This window comes from Gopherus flavomarginatus, chromosome 1, assembly GCF_025201925.1.
Source record: "Gopherus flavomarginatus isolate rGopFla2 chromosome 1, rGopFla2.mat.asm, whole genome shotgun sequence".
NCBI classification, from domain to species: domain Eukaryota; kingdom Metazoa; phylum Chordata; order Testudines; family Testudinidae; genus Gopherus; species Gopherus flavomarginatus.
Window position 1 is genome coordinate 258788380 of NC_066617.1, and position 16827 is coordinate 258805206.

Here is a 16827-nt window from a genome sequence, read left to right on the forward strand (position 1 = left end):
GTGTATTTGGCTGGGAGGAGTTCAAATGTGTATTTTGCTGAAAGGGTTTTAATTTGTACTTGTATACTTAGGCTGGGAGGGTATTCCCAGTGTCTATAGCTGAAAGACCCTGTAACATATTCCATCTTAAATTTACAAAGATAATTTTTATTATTTTTTCTTTCTTTAATTAAAAGCTTTTCTTGTTTAAGAACCTGATTGTTTTTTTATTCTGGTGAGACACCAGGGGACTGGGTCTGGATTCACCAGGGAATTGGTGGGGAGAAAGGAGCGAAGGGGGAGAGAGAGGTTATTTTCTCTCTGTGTTAGGATTACTTTCTCTCTCAGGGAGAGTCTGGGAGGAGGAGAGAGAAGGAGGGGGAAAGGTGAATTTTCCTCTCTGTTTTAAGATTCAAGGAGTTTGAATCACAGTGATCTTCCAGGGTAACCCAGGGAGGGGAAGCCTGGGAGAGGCAACGGTGAGGGAAAGGATTTACTTTCCTTGTGTTAAGATCCAGAGGGTCTGGATCTTGGGGGTCCCCGGGAAAGGTTTTGGGGGGACCAGAGTGTACCAGGCACTGGAATTCCTGGTTGGTGGCAGCGCTATAAGTACTAAGCTGGTAATTGAGCTTAGAGGAATTCATGCTGGTACCCCATCTTTTGGACGCTAAGGTTTAGAGTGGGGAATTATACCATGACAGCGTTATAGGTGAAACTGTGTTATATCAAACTTGCTTTGATCCAGTGGAGTGCGCAGCCCTGCCGGCCCCCCCATATTATATCCAAATTTGTGTTATATCGGGTCGCATTATGTTGGGGGTAGAGGTGTACATTGTTTGGTTGAGGTGAAAGGTGGATAGAGTCTATCTATATCCTTTAAGAATCTAATAGTCATGGGATTAGAAAACACCAATCTACCCCCTAACAGAGGGTGGAAAACTGAAACTGCAGCCAGGAGAACCCTTAGGGAACTAACTGAGAGACCTTGTTTGTTCAGGTATAGCAAATATTCCAGGATGTCCTGAAGTTTAGTCTGCAAGGAAAGGATGCCTCATTGCTAAGATCAGATGGAGAAACATGTTCATTTCATAAAGTAACATATCCTGTAGAAGGTTTTCTGCTGTTCAGTAAAATATTTTGGACCACCAGAGAGCAATCTGCTGCCTCAGGGAGGCAAGCAAGCAAGCAACTTCTCTGCACATGTTGGCTGGATCCATCAGTTCAAGGAAGAAATCTTGCAGGTACATGAATCATCATGTCCAGCAGATGTCTTGATGAATGATACAGACTTTAACTACCCCTGCATGCACAAGAGATGGAGTATGGCATGCTGAGTACATGTGTGCAAACCGTCATATGTCCTAGGAGTCTTAGGCAGTTTCTTACTTTCATCAGAGGGTGGGCCTGGAGGGCATTGCATAAATCCAGAATCTCTTCCAACTTGGACTGGGGCAAATAAGCCGTTACTGTATTTGAACTGAGAACAATCACAATAAACTCGATCATCTGTATTACAGGATTGACTTGCCCTTGTTGAGTATCAGACCTAAGGCACTGGATTTATCTGATGAGGTCCTCTGTCTGTTGCTTGGAGCAGCCTCAAATCAATCCTTCTGAAGTCAGCAACCACTACTGTCATGCATTTTGTGAAGACCCTTGGGGCTGATGACAGCCCAAAGGGGAGGACTATACATTGATAATGAGTATTTGCATCCATGAAACTAGGGAATCTTTTGTGGCCTAGGTAGATAGTCACATGAAAATAAGCATCTTCAGCTTGAGGGCAGCATACCAATCATTGTGATCCAGAGAAGAAATAATAGAAGCTAGGGAAACGATGCAAAACTTTGTATTTTTTAATGTATTTGTTTATTATTTTGTTGATCTAGGTAGGATAGGCCTCAGATCTCCTTTGGACTTTGATGTGAAGAAATGATGAAAGTAAAACCCCTTTCCCCAATCTTGCGGAGGCACCTCATCTATGGCTCTCAACTTGAGAAGACGCTGTATTTCTTGTTTTTGAACAGCCTTGTGAGATTGGCCCTTGAAAAAGGGGCAAAGAAGGGGTGGGTGGAAGGAAGGAATGCAGAGAAATTGCAGAGTGTAATCCAGTCCCATGGTGTTCAGAATCTACTGGTGTATTGTAACAAGGTTCCAAGCACTGAGGAACAATTGTTCCAAAAGGGAGGAGGAGAACAAGGTAGACCTGGATAGATTGATATGCTGACCTTGACCAAAGATCAAATAGACTGCCTCAGGGTGGATGGTTGTTTAGACAAAGCCAATGCAGAAGGAGGTGGTGGTGGGCTCCTTTGAGACTCACCTCACCTTTTAGCTTGTTCAGGCTGTCTTGGGGGATAGAATGTCTGCTTCTGTTGGAATTGAGAATGGTATTGTTTCCTCTTTGAAGATGGAATGTAGATGCCCAAAGGTGTATAAGTAGCCCTAGAATCCTTGAGGGAATGCTGGGCTTCATCTGTCTTATCCGAAAAGGGGTTAGTTTTCTCAAAAGGTAGATCTTTATTGTTTTTTGGAATTCCATAGGCATACAGCAAAATTGCAACCAAGATGAGTGGCACTTAGTGACTGCAATTACCGTCACTCTGGCTGCTGAATCTGCCATGTCAAGGGCTACTTGGAAGGATGTTCTCACCACCAGATGACCTATATAGACATTTCCTGAAACTCCCCCTTGGATTCCTCTGGTATTCTATCCAGGAATTTGGACATTGCATACCAGTTGAAGAAATCGTACCTAGCCAACAATGCTTGATGGTTGGCTCTACAAATGTGTAGGCTTGAAGTTAAATAAATCTTTCTACCAAATATGTCCAGCTTTTTCAAGTCTCTATCCTTGTGGTAGACTTTGAATGCCTCTCTTAACTCTTTTCATTCACTGCAGTGAGCATCAAAGATCTCAGGAGTCAGGGGAGAATAAAAATGTTCATGATCCTTTGATGAGACCTGGTATCTGCACTCTGTTCTCTTAGCCATATGACGCATGATGAGGGGGTCTGCTATAGAAATTTTATAGATTCCAGTATAATAAGGCTCATTAATGGGTAATGCTACAGACACAATCAGAATTCAGCACCCCAAGCGGAGAACAGAGGGTCTGAATCCCAAAGAGTAAGCAATTGAATCAACTAGCTGTATGCAATGTTACTGTGTATAAAATATGTTGAGAAGAAGGCTTTAATGAAAGCTTGTAATGTTCTTAACTTGATGGTCATTATAAAATATATAGAGAGACTGTTGTGAATCTATATGTATTTATGTATATAGAATACAGGGTACTATTCTCATTACTTGTTCTACAATTTAAAATATACCTCACAGCAGGGAGGGACTCCTCCAAAGCCTGGTGTTTACAGAAAACCAGACGCAACTAACAATCCATAGTTCAAGCCAGGAAAAGACAAATAATGTACCATTACAGTTAATGAGAAGACACTGAGACCCTGCCTATCAAGATGAGGGAATTTCCCACTTGCTCTGAAAAACCATGAATTACCATAGTTTGAGATAAAGGAAAATAAACCGCAAACCCTGTTAAAAGGGAAGGGCTTTGAAATGAAAGTCTTCCAAAACTGAGGGACAGTCTCAAAGGCAGGGGACTGTTTATGATTGCAGTATCCCCTCTTTAGCAGAGGGGCATGCTGCCAAACTGTTCAAAAGCAACAGGTAACTTGTATTAGAAAAGTTACATCTTCATGTTTATTTTCTGTGTAAACTGTATTTGTTTGCTTCCCTTGCTATTTCATCTTTGATTCAGTGATTTTTCTATTTGTGATCAGGTGCCTGGATGGGCCACACTGAGAATGCTACACTCAGGGCAGACTGCAAGGAATAGGGCAGACAATTCCCAAAGCTGATGGTTTATTCTATTATTAGATTCACCAAGCTGATAACAAAACAGATTCTGTAATACCACACCAGTAAACAAGAAGCCAAATACAGTTCCCTTTAAGCATTCCAGCCTTTGACTCCAATCTAGACAGCTAAATCTAATATAGTGAGGAGTTATTGAAAACCTGATTCATCATATGAGAGGTTCACCAATTCCAAAGGACCGGACAATTATCCCCAAGTCAATATGAGTCTTGGATCTTACCCAGTAATCACAATGATGCCAATTCTTTAGTAACTAAAATTAAAGGTTTAATAATAGGAAAAAGAAAAGAGTTGCAAATGGTTAAAAAATCAATATACACACAAATATGTGTAAAGTACTTAGGTGAGTTTCACAACAGAGATGGCGAGGCTGCTGATTTGTAAAAGTCATTCTGGAATCAATTTAAAGGGTTATAGGCCAATAGGCGGTGCAGAGTCTGTTCCAAGTCTTTCCATGCATTTTCCAGGTTATACCAAATCATTATGTGGGAGATCTTCATCTGGCAACTGATACTTTCCCTATTCAGAGTTTAAGCAGATGGCAGGATCAGGCCTGGGGCTTTCCTTTATAGCTCTCTAGCAAGCTGACAAGCCTCTTGTCACAGCAGGACCTTCCCCCAAGGAAGAATAAACAGTGCATGTTGTCTGTGGACTGTTGCTTTGAAGCTAATCTTCTGTTTTCTATGCATGCACAGGTAAACAAATTGCATTCATTCACATAAGGCAATTAGCCGGTATTTCATTATAGCATAGATAGTTAAGCTGAAGACAATGTAAATAATATTATTAATTTCCTGCAGTAACATACACCTTTGATCTTGAGGTTAACTGAACCATTTGCATGCATAATGTAAGGCAATTAAGACATGAAAGGGAATTAGCATCTACAAGCTAATCTGGTTATACTGTTAAACTTCTAAGGAGATATAGGTAAATAGACACTTACACTTAGCATCTACCCTTGATTTCTGTTACTGCAAATAAATGGGTTAATGATTGCTGGCCTAGTACATCTCTTTGAAATTCACATATAAGTAGATTGTCTTGATTAAATTTCAGTGCCTCTTGTTAAGTTGTTATGGGTCATACCCAGGTTGGCTGGTCTGTCAGTGTCATACTATTAAATAAACCTTTTGTTTATTTTTACCCCAAGTGGTCTCTGTTGTGCAAACTATATGGAGTGTATGTGCCAAAGTGAACTGGTAACTGGGGGCAGGTTTCACACCTTTGGGGATGATGAACCAGAAGGGAAAAGTTGAGTATCTGGTAGTTAAGAAGTCAGGGTAGATGGATTTGGGGAGACTCGGGACTGTTGTGGTCACCCTGCAAGGAGTGACCAGGCTGGCGAAAGCCAGCATGAGACCTTTATGCTTGTGGGCTGGCTACTGGTGTCAGGATTCTGAACCATAACAGCATAGCATTAAGGCCACTCAAGGTTACACGGCAGGGAGTGACAGAACCCTTTATTGGTCTAGGTTGTCCCCAAAACATCACAGCTATCCTACCTAGAGCTGAGGTGTGGAATATGTGGATTTTTGTAGATTTTCTTGAACTAGCTCCACTTTTATGCCCAGAGAATTTGCTACCCTTTTTATCAGTTCCTGATATGTTTCATAGTCATGAGGAATCCGGGATGAAGATTCTGATAGTATAGCCTTAATCAGGGACGATGAAATAATTTAAAGGAGGCAGAGTAATTTCAGCCTGTGCTGATTGTTCGTAAGTGTCCAAGAGAGCCAGTCTGGGTACTGAAGGATATATGTTCACAGTAGGGGCGGTACCAGAGCTGGTATGGGGATTGGTACCAAACACAGCTGAATCCCTCATAGGTGACCTAGACCTATGTGGCATTGGAGAGGCTGATCTTGCAGATGGAGGCATACCCCATGGATTCCAATGGGGTCATTGTGTAACCTGATAGGGCGTAGGGAGCCTGTTATATCTACCCCAGGAAGACCTGTTTCTGAATCTGTTCCTGAATCTATGGCAAGCCTGAGAGTTAGTATCTGAAGAAGGGGAGTGAGAGACCCTTGGACCACCTGTAATATTAATAGGAGGTATGTGATCGCACCTGTGACTCCAGTGAGAAGTAAGAATAGTCCAGTGGCCAGGAAGGCATGGTACTGGGTGGACTTATTTGAGACTGCATAGACATCAGTATTGGAGATAACATTTGTATCTTGCTAGCTATCGGAACCATCTGCCTACCTTGTGACTGAATTGGAGAGCTTCTTCCCCGTCAAGGGGAAGATTATGGTACCAGGTCTGCAACCATATGCACTACCTCTGGTACCAACAAAGTTGCCGGCATCTGCACCAAGGGAAGTGTTGATGCCAGAATGTCCACATCCTTTTGCAGTAATGGTTAACCTGGCACTGAGAGACACAAAATGTCTTTGGCAGCCTTATATGCCTCTGGCATCACCGATGTCAACAATAGTAGTTGCACTGCAATGTGTACTGAAGCTGAAATTGAGGCAACAGTAGAAATTTGTGCTGGTGTTGCTCTCAATGTCACCAAAAGATGGCAGTGGATTCAACAGTTCCAACAAATAAGAATCAGTAGTCCATGGTATCGGGGAGCATTGAACTGGAGCTTGAACTTCAGTGCCCAGTCAGCTCCACGAGGCATCAGCTGAGGGAGACCAAGACTTCTTTGTAGAAGTCGTCTTAGACTCTGAAGCCCGAGGAAGTTCTGAGAACTCGTGCTTCTTGATCATGGATAAGATTGTTGTCTTCTTCCCAGCTCTGCTTGACAAGGACAGTCAGAGATCAGGAGGTGCACTCTGTGACATGCTGTATCCTGGGGGAACACTCTACACCCCCATGTTCATCCTTGTAAAATGATTTTATGGTATCCAATGCAAAGTTTATGTTGGGTGTCTTCGGAAAGCTCATGATGCACTGAGCATGGTTGTTATAGTGATTGTTACAGTAATGTTACAGGTTATAATTTCATGTATGTAGTTATGAGGCTGAAAATGTATCTTTGTCACTTACAATAAGCCTGGGCTTATTGTCAGAGCAGAGAGGCAGTTCACACCTTATCAGGGCAGGTATGGGACAAACACAGTCCAGCCTCACAGGAGCAAAGGACACTGGCCTAGACAGCAGCAAAAGAATCTGTTAGACTCTTGAGGGAATCACCCACCTTCCTTTGGTCAGTTTGGAACTGCAATGAGGTAATGCTCACTTGACTCTGAAGGTGGGGGCAAAGCCAAGAGGGAAGAAAGGACATGATAAAAGGGAGAGACGTTTGCCATGCTCTTCCTCTCTCTTCCACCTACACCTACAGACACCACACCAAGCGACTGAAGCACTGATCAAAGGGGAGAGCCTGGCTGAAGAGCAACCAGCCAGCCTGTGGTGAGAAGCATCTAAGTTTGTAAGGACATTGAAAGTATTAAGATCAGCTTAGAATGTGTTCTGCTTTTATTTCATTTGACCACATCTGCCTTGTTATGCTTTGACTTATAATCACTTAAAATTTATCTTTATAGTTAATAAATCTATTCATTTATTCTGCTTGAAGCAGTGTGTTTGGTTTGAAGTGTGTCAGAGACTCCCCTTGGGATAACAAGCCTGGTACATATCAATTTATTTGTTAAATTGACAAACTCATAACTTTGCAGTGTCCAGCGGGCATAACTGGACACTGCAAAATGGAGGCTCCTAGGGTTGTGTCTGGGACCTGAGATATTGGCTAGTGTCATTCAGTTGCACAATCCAATGAGCAGTTTACCTGCCAGAGGCTGCGCGTGAACAGCCCACCCATACCCTCTACTCTTCACCCCTTCAAAAAAAAGTAGTACTCAGTGGAATTAGTTGCCCACTCAGTACAAAAAGAATTTAGAGGGAATTTTGGCTGAGACCTCTCAGGAAGGAATGAGAGGAGCAGAGGAATGCTTCAGTAAAGAAGCAGGAGCCCTGGAATTTGAGGCAGTGGCAGTAGCTGCCAGGGCATTTTTTGTAGAGAACTGCTAGGATTCAGATGAATACTACCTATCTTGGTTTCAGGAAAGCCTCAGACTTATTTAAAAGAAAAACCTTTATGCAAGTATAAAGTCTGTTTTAAAAACAAAATGACAAAATACATTTCTTGGTGATATGCTGCTCACCAAGACAAAATAAACATTGAGTGTCCATCATTGCAAGGAACAGCCACCTCACATAAACCATATTTAAAAATGAAGGATTTTTGATCAGCCATGAGGCTGAAGACCCAGTACCAGGTGAAGAAAAGTTAAAAAAAAAATTCACACAACTAAAGCTTACATAAATATTCCCACACTAATTAACCCAAACTAAACATAACTATACAATTTCTCCTGAAGAAGCACAAGTACAACAGATAGGCACTGCTCTCTCTGTTCCATCTCGCAGCCACAGGTGTTAAGGAACTCATGGTCATTGGCCTTGTTCCACCTTTTATGCCCTCAGGTTGGTGGAATAGTGCAGGCGAGGCCCAATGGACACTACTAGCCAGAATTCCAATTTCAAGCGTATGCACACCAGAAGTGGAATACATATAGACAAGCACTCAAAGAATGGTAAATTATTTTAAACAAATGTATGGTAATGCTGCCAGTCTATTTCAATTACAGTAACTCCACACTTAACATCCTCCCACTTAACGTTGTTTCAAAGTTATGTCACTGCTCAATTAGGGAACATGCTCGTTTAAAGTTGTGCAATGCTCCCTTATAAAGTAGTTGGCTGCCTGCTCTGTTCACTGCTTGTAAGATTCTGTGGAAGAGCAGCGACTTTACAAGGGAGCATTGCACAAGTTTCTCTTCTCCGCCTCCTCCCCCTCCCTCCCAGCGCTTCCCCCACTGCCAAACAGCTGTTTGGCAGTACTTAGGACTTTCTGAGAGGGAGAAGGAGGAGCGGGGGAAGCACTGCATCTCCGCTCTTCCCCCTCCCTCCCAGAAAGTCCTATGCACAAAGCGCTGGGAGGGGACGAGCAGGGAAGTGCCATGGCTCTGCTCCTCCTCCTCCCTCCCAGAAAGTCCTAAGTGCCACTAAATAGCTGTTTGGCGGTGCTCAGAACTTTGGGGAGAGGGGGAAGGAGCGGGGATGCGGCTGCTCTGGAGAGGAGGTGAAGTGGCGGTGGGAAGAGGTGAGCCTGAGTGGAGCAGGGACAGGAAGAGGTGGGCCTGGAGCATCCCCCAGTAAAGTCGGCACCTGTTCTTCACCGGGGAAGCTGCAGCTGCTGCTGCAAAGGTGCTTCCTAGCGTTCTTGCCTGCAGTGGGCTTGCCTGTGTGGGCTAAGCCCGGGGCACTTCCCAACCATCTCTACAGTACTGTCCAGTATATAATGCCTTTCATCTGCCCAAAAACATTTCCATGGAACCTAACTCCCCACATTTACATTAAATCTTATGGGAAAACTGGATTTGTTAAACATCGTTTCACTTAATGTTGCATTTTTCAGGAACATAACTACAACATTAAGTGAGTAGTTACTGTACTTGTATAATTTGAATGTCAAATACTGATCTGCAACTGAAAACTATAGCTGAAATTAATGAAAAAATTAAAATAAAGAGTCTTCAAAGTTTTTCTGTTAAAGATGGTATGTTTATTAATTGAACAGTGCTTCAGGTGGTAGATTTTTTTAGATTTCATTAGCAAGTTAAGAAATTCTACAATACGTATTTAATGTGCATTTTTCTATTTTTGACTCACAAAAATGGTATTTCATATGGCAGTGTAATAGTAGATGTAAAATGCTGACAAATTACATCTTTCTATTTTAATAAAAACATTTGCTGTTTTTTTTTTAAACAGAAGAAATCACTAAAGCTAAATCTCCAGACTTTGTCAGAGTAAACTACATTCTGTTAGTCAGCTCATTCTATGACATTTAAAGAGCGGGCTTTCACAAAGTTTACTCTACTACACAGACTAAATTATAAGAATTTGTTAAAACAGAAGCACATACATATATCAGCACAAATTAAAAACATTTTATATTAATATATCACTAAAGTTTGCATTTTATTCAGTATAAATTTAAAGTTTTGAGTTATGCATGTTCTCAAAACATATCCAAATTATCCCTTCTTTTGTGCAACATAATTTACACAAAATCATTTTTAATGTAGAATAAGTTATCTACTTTCATCCTAAAGAACTTTCAGAGAATCACTGAAATGTATTCATATCTATTTTCAGTTCTGAAATATTTAGGCTCTCTTCCTACTATTTTATTTTGGTCTCAATTAATTAAAAAAGTGTAAACAATCAGTATAACAATAAGTCAATAACAGGAGATGTTGATAATTGGTGTCAGTCTTAAAAACAATTTAAAAGTCAAGACACCATCTGATTACAGTTAACTTTTAGTCACAAATGTAGTCAATAAATATGAGAACAAATTAAAATGAATTAAAGTTACAATCCTAAGCAAATACATAACATCTGCTTTAAGAGGTATAACAAAAATCAAGATACTGGCTGTATCACTTGGGGATATATATTTTAATGCTTAAAATAGCTGAAAGCTAGAGTTGTTAAACCTCATCTCTGCCTTAAAGGGCTAGAGTTTACACACTACTGTATGTATGTATGTATACACACACACACAAACACACACACCCCTCTACCCTGATATAACACTGTCCTCGGGAGCCAAAAAAATCTTACTGCATTATAGGTGAAACCGTGGTATATCAAACTTGCTTTGATCCGTTGGAGCGCACAGCCCCGCCCCCCAGGAGCGCTGCTTTACCGCGTTATATCTAAATTCGTGTTATATCAGGTCACGTTATATCGGGGTGTTGTCAGAGGTGTTTTGTCAGTGTTGTCAAGAGGTGTTGTCAGATGCTACCGGTGTGGTGCTCTGCTCTCTCCTTGTTGGTATCACTCGGCTGCGTGCATGTGCTCGCCCTGTATGCTGCTCCAGCTCTGCAGTTAGCTGACACAGCAGACTCGACGAGAACCCCCAATGACCACAGATTCTAGTAAGGTGCAAGGCACGTCAACCAGGTTTATTGCCTTATGGACACAATTGCAGTTCCCTGTAGGTTTCTTAGCCTAATTCAGAGCGTACTATGAGAAAGTGCCTCTTGACAATGGACTCGGCTCAATCAGTGGTGGGACTTTCCACTGCCCCCTCGGCCAGACAAAGACACCGCCCCAAGGATGCATTCTTATACACAGGTACAAACAAGTTACACATCACTCCTGACGTATTGAGGTGCAACACCTCTACGCAGCAAGGTACAACCACTCTACGTAATAAGGTGCCGCCTCTCACCTTGTACATGTTGGTTTGAACAAAACAACTCTATCCATCATATTACCCTTTTGCCCCTGTCATTGGGATGGGTCAGTCTGTTCCTTGTTATCTGTGTGGAATGTGCAAGTATGTGAATGTTTTGATCTCTAGTATTCCGTACCTTTTAGGTACGAATCTTCTTGCAGCATCAGCCCTTTCCTTGCCAGTTTCTGTGAGCAGGGCCTGCCTCTGGCTCACAGCTTCACTTTGCTTTATGTTAGCAAAGTCTAGACCATTACTTTAGTTCAGGCCTTAGGCCTCATACCAGGCCTCTAATACCAAGGTTTACATCTTAGGGCCTCCTCTTACTACACGGGGTAGAGGGGTGTGTGTGTGTGTGTACAGTTTGTGACTGATGTCAGACCAGCATTTTAACTCTTGAACATACAATTAACTTTCTCAAGGGTTATTTTAAGACAGTACCATGGGCACCATAAAATAACTTGTATTTTCTATTTTTTAATTCCCCTCTTTTTCTTTTTCTTCTTTTTAAACAAAATTTTGTGATGAATCAACAGCAGAGGATGAAAATCAATGCAATAAAAAGGCACATACAGGCAAAATACTCAAGGCGATTACATGATGCAATATTTAAAAAAATAATTTCTACTCTAACTGATTGGATCCAAATAAAAAATTATTCTGGCAGATTCGAATGTGTGACAACATTTTGTAAAAGCTGTGCAATCATTAAAATACCAACCTTTTTTTAATGCAGTGCTTTGTTTCTTAAAATCAGTATCAGAACCAAGTGCATGTTTAGAGGAATATCAAAACCTCCTGTTTTCTACCTGCATAAAAACACATTGAGCAATGAGGAGATTCTTTCCAAAGCAAATTTATTATTTCCATACAAGTCTTGTCAGGTACTTGATCGTCTTTCTGGTCTTGGTACACATTTCATAGTTGCAGCTCTCCACAGTGCTGGGGCAAGCAAAAGGCTTAGAGTAGTTACACTCAGAATAAGGAGATATACCTGAAAGTTGGAGATCAGAATGGAATTACTTCTCTACAGTTCATATTCATAGTTGTGCAATAAACTAATGAAGGGGTGGGAAGGTTAATGAGATATGCCAATTAGGAAATTTCTGGACCACTTTCCATAGAGGCCTCAGATTGGCCTCTAACTCTGTGCCTGCAATTGCACATGCAAATGTATACACATATTAAGTAGTGAAATGCAAATAATTATTGGTATATTTACAGGACAATTTTAAAAATGCAGTCCATGGGATTCAATAAGGGACAAGACCAAAGGCCAAGTACCAACTACACTCAAAAATTCTATATTTGGTGTTAATTAACACCAAAGCGTGCTAGCCATTTTACAGATAAAAATCAAGTCATAATCCATATCCTGAGTGCTTACATTCATTCTAAAAGCATAACTTTATGACTGTACATCCTGAAAAGTTTAAAATAGTTACTTTTAATTCAAAAACCAGAAAAAAGCTGTTTATGTCTTTAAAAATGAATAGTTTATTTTTGGAAATTTAAATGCTATACCTTGACTTAAGTAAAGCTTTTGATCTTGCATGACCATCTCATAAAAAAACTATTCTCAGAGAGTAGATATTAGTGGTTCACAGTCAAGCTGGAAGGGCATATCAAGTGGGGTCTGGCAGGGATCAGACCTAGGTTCTGTTCTGTTCAATTTCTTTATAAATTATTTAGATAATGGCATAGACAGTACATGCATAAAGTTTGTGGATTATACCAAGATGGAAAGGGCGGCAAGTGCTTTGGAGAATAGGATTAAAATTCAAAATCATCTGGACAGACTGGAGAAATGGTTTGAAGTAAACAGGACGTAATTCAATAAGGACAAATGCAAAGTACGACACTTAGGCCTGGTCTACAGTAGGGGGAGGGGTCGATGTAAGATACGCAACTTCAGCTACATGAATAGCGTAGCTGAAGTCGAAGCATCTTATTTCAAATTATCTCCCGTCCTCACGGCATGGGATTGACAGCTGTGGCTCCCCGTCGACCGCTCTGGTGGAGTTCTGGAGTCAACGGGAGCACGTTCGGGGATTGATATATCGTGTCTAGATGAGACGCGATATATTGATCCCCGATAAAGCGATCGCTACCTGCCAATCCGGCAGATAGTGTAGACATACCCTTAGGAAGGAATGCTCAATTGCACACATACAAAATGGGAAATGACAGTTTAGGAAGGAGTACTGTGGAAAGGGATCTGGGCTTGAAGTGGACCACAAGCTAAATATGAGTCAGCAGTGTAAGAATGTCGCAAAAAATGCAAGCATTCTGGGATGTATCAGTAAGAGTATTGTAAGCAAGACACGAGAAGTAATTCTTCCACTCCATTCCATGCTGCTAAGGCCTCAAGTGGAGCAGTGTGTCCAGTTCTGGGTGCCATATTTCAGGAAAGATGTGAACAAATTGGAGAAATTCCAGAGAATAGCAACAAAAATGATTAAAAAAGTCTAGAACTAATGACTTATGAGGAAAGATTTAAAAAATTGGGTTTGTTTAGTCTGGAGAAGAGAAGACTGAGGGGGGACATGGTAAGTTTTCAAGTACATAAAAGGTTGTTACAAGGATGAGGTGAAAAACTCTTCTCCTTAATCTCGGATATTAGGACAAGAAGCAATGGGCTTAAATTGCAGCAAGGGAGTTTAGGCTGGACATTAGGAAAAACTTCCAAACTGTCAGGGTGGCTAAGCATTGGAATAAATTGCCTAGGGAGGTTATGGAATCTCTGTCACTACAAGTTTTTAAGAACAGGTTAGACAAACACCTGTTAGGAACAGCCTAGTTATTACTTACTCCTGCCTTGAGTGCAGGGGTCTGGACTAGATGACCTATTGAGGTCCCTTCCAATCCTAGACTTCTATGATTCTATGTAAAATTATCTGGGGGAACAAAGATAGGAAAGGTGCCATAATTCTTGGTCTCAGAACTCACAAAAACAAACAACAACAAGAACTCCATGCACGCACAAGCAGGCCCCAAACTTTCATTGTGATCTCTGTTTGCACAGGCTGCAACTATTTTACACAAGTGCAGTTTTTATAACTTCATGTTATGGAGGGGAGCATAGGGCCATTAGTCAGAATGCATATATAATACACTATGTTTTTATGTTTCCCTTATATGTAACTGGCCCCAACAACAATATAGCCTACTGCTATCACAGAATAAAGTTCTTTAGCTCAAGTAGTAGATTTATTTATATTGTTTTTTGTGCTGAGATTGTGGGCTCAATTTCTATTGACAAACTTATTACGTTTGCAGCCACAATTCATTACACCACATACAAGCTTTCCCTCTAGAGAACAAGGTTCTAATAGCTTGAAAATGAAAATACATCTGATGGTCTCACTGTAGTACATGTTTTCATAACTTGTGGAAAAGCTGGCCATTTTTGCTTAAAAGGATTTAAGCCAACAGGTTTTGTAAATCAAGATTAAGGTATGCTGACAGATGTGTTTGGGAAACTAGTACATCTCCTGTCACACACACTGTACTGTAGGCCAATGTTATTTCATTAATCCTTTTCAATAATGATCAGTTACATATATATCTATGATATTTTAAAGGGTCTTCAATCTTAGCTTTAATAATTTGGGTGTCATCAGAAATTCTCCATCAAGTACAAAACTTTATAGCTGTTCATTCTTTATAGAATTAAAGACTGTGCTAAACTAAAACATAGTTACCCAAAAGGGAAAGCTGCATTTTAAAAATATGGAAGCCCAACATGAAATTATATGAATGATAAAGAAATTATTTGGATAAGTTATATTTATGAAAGACTTGCATGCATCAAATATCTTCTGATTTATGCAGGCCTATTTCATTTAGTCAGCATGTGCAAGATGATACCAAAAGATTACCAATTTAGACTGTATGTTTCAGATACAATATAGTATCAAAACCTAATCAACTACTCAGTTACTAAAAATGAAGTGGATATCTATAAATAGCTCACCTCTCGAGAAATGATCCCTGCTCTGCGTGCTCTACTTCCCAGAACAAAAGAAAACTCACTGACTTGTGCCAGCCCTGCTGAGACAATCCATTTGATATACTGGCTGCTCTTTGGAAGAATCAGAGAAAGGACAAGCACTGCCAAAACAAACTTTAGAAAACAATTTGTTTTTAGAAGTATGATAGATAAAACAGCATGCTCTCTGTAATCAATACAATAACAGTTATACCAGGTACTCTATTACCATGTATTGTTTCAGAAGACCATTGTGCTAGTCAACAGTTACTATGCATTTAAACACTTAAATAGCAGCTGTCCTTCATACAGTCTAAAAGTAGTACAGAATTTGGTACAGTGAAAACATTTGATAATGCTTGCATACATCCCACAAAGTCTAAATTTAACTGCCCCCCTTTAATGTTAAAAAATCCCATTAAATACTGGAGTCTCACATCAAAATATAACTTTAAGTAAAAATTACAGAACATATAGCAAAAACTGATATTAAATACATTCTTCAGTAATAACACTTTATATATTTCCCTAGTTCACAGGGGTGTTGCAAGGATAAATACATCAAATACTGTGAAGTTCTTTGAGATCTACTGATGAAAAGTACTAGGTATTATTATTATAATATAAAAATATTTACTATATCTCAGACACACAGTATTCAGAAGAAATCTTTGCCGAAACGACAATTGTATATTTAAGCATGTATGTTTAAATATTATGCAGATTACATGGCACGCAGCACTTAAAATACCTATGTTATCAAAGGATAAAGAAAAAAAGATACCTTCATTATTACCACTGATAATGTAAGAAATAGCAAGACTGTGAGTTCATAAATTACAAAGGTGGGGAAAACATGAAGCCCTGTAAGAGAAACCGAGAATGGGTTACAAATATTATTGCTTTACCATATTATTTTCCAGTAATAGTGAATATAACACAAGAACATTTACATGTAAATTTCTAAACAAACATAGGATTCCATATTTTTCTCCGCACATACCCAGCAACCCTCCAGGTTCAAACCCAGGCTCGTTCCCAGTAATTTACCTCCCCCTCCCTCAGCTCCTCCATTACCTCAACTCCTCCAAGCCTTTGCACTGCTTCTGAGGGGTGCAGGAAAAATGGTTCTGTTTTGTAGTTTAAATTAATTATTACTCAGCGTTCTGTATTAATATGCCTAGTAAGGAATCTATTTGTCAAAAAACAGTTCCTGAATCTTTTTTGTTGTCTGTATTGTTACAGACATACTTGCTGACAGGTATTTTGACATAAATGACCAAAAATAATTGGAACTGGAGTGATTATATTGTGTTATTTTGACAAATAAAATATGCAGAATTTTGCAAAATCTGAAAATACTGTGCACAGAATTTAATTTTTTGGCACACAATTCCCTCAGGATTACACAGGTATATATGGCTGTGATGGACCGGGGGAGGGATAGCTCAGTGGTTTGAGCACTGGCCTGCTAAACCCAGGGTAGTGAGTTCAATCCTTGAGGGGGCCACTTAGGGATCTGGGGCAAAAATTGGTCCTGCTAGTGAAGGCAGCGGGCTGGACTCAATGACCTTTCAAGGTCCCTTCCAGTTCTAGGAGATTATATCAATCTCCAATTATCACCTATTATCATCATGGACAAACTGCACTTGGTTCCTTCCCAATCCCATGTAAAAAAAGATTCAGAAGTAGTGGAGCA

General features: G+C 40.3%; 1 protein-coding gene across 3 annotated transcripts in view; it reads right to left on the minus strand.

The window, feature by feature from the left end:
* Window positions 1-11977: 11977 nt before the first annotated feature.
* TMCO3 (transmembrane and coiled-coil domains 3) overlaps window positions 11978-16827 on the minus strand; it is a 65139-nt gene continuing 60289 nt past the window's right edge. For 2 of the 3 annotated variants that reach the window (XM_050948544.1, XM_050948557.1), the window contains exons 11-13: window positions 15913-15992; window positions 15114-15263; window positions 11978-12131 (exon numbers count right to left, since the gene is read on the minus strand). In XM_050948544.1, coding sequence (XP_050804501.1) covers window positions 12018-12131; window positions 15114-15263; window positions 15913-15992 — 344 coding nt within the window. In that variant the 3' untranslated portion in view covers window positions 11978-12017. Of the gene's footprint in view, window positions 12132-15113; window positions 15316-15912; window positions 15993-16827 lie in introns of all 3 variants that reach the window. The other variant, XR_007773753.1, reaches the window with a different exon arrangement.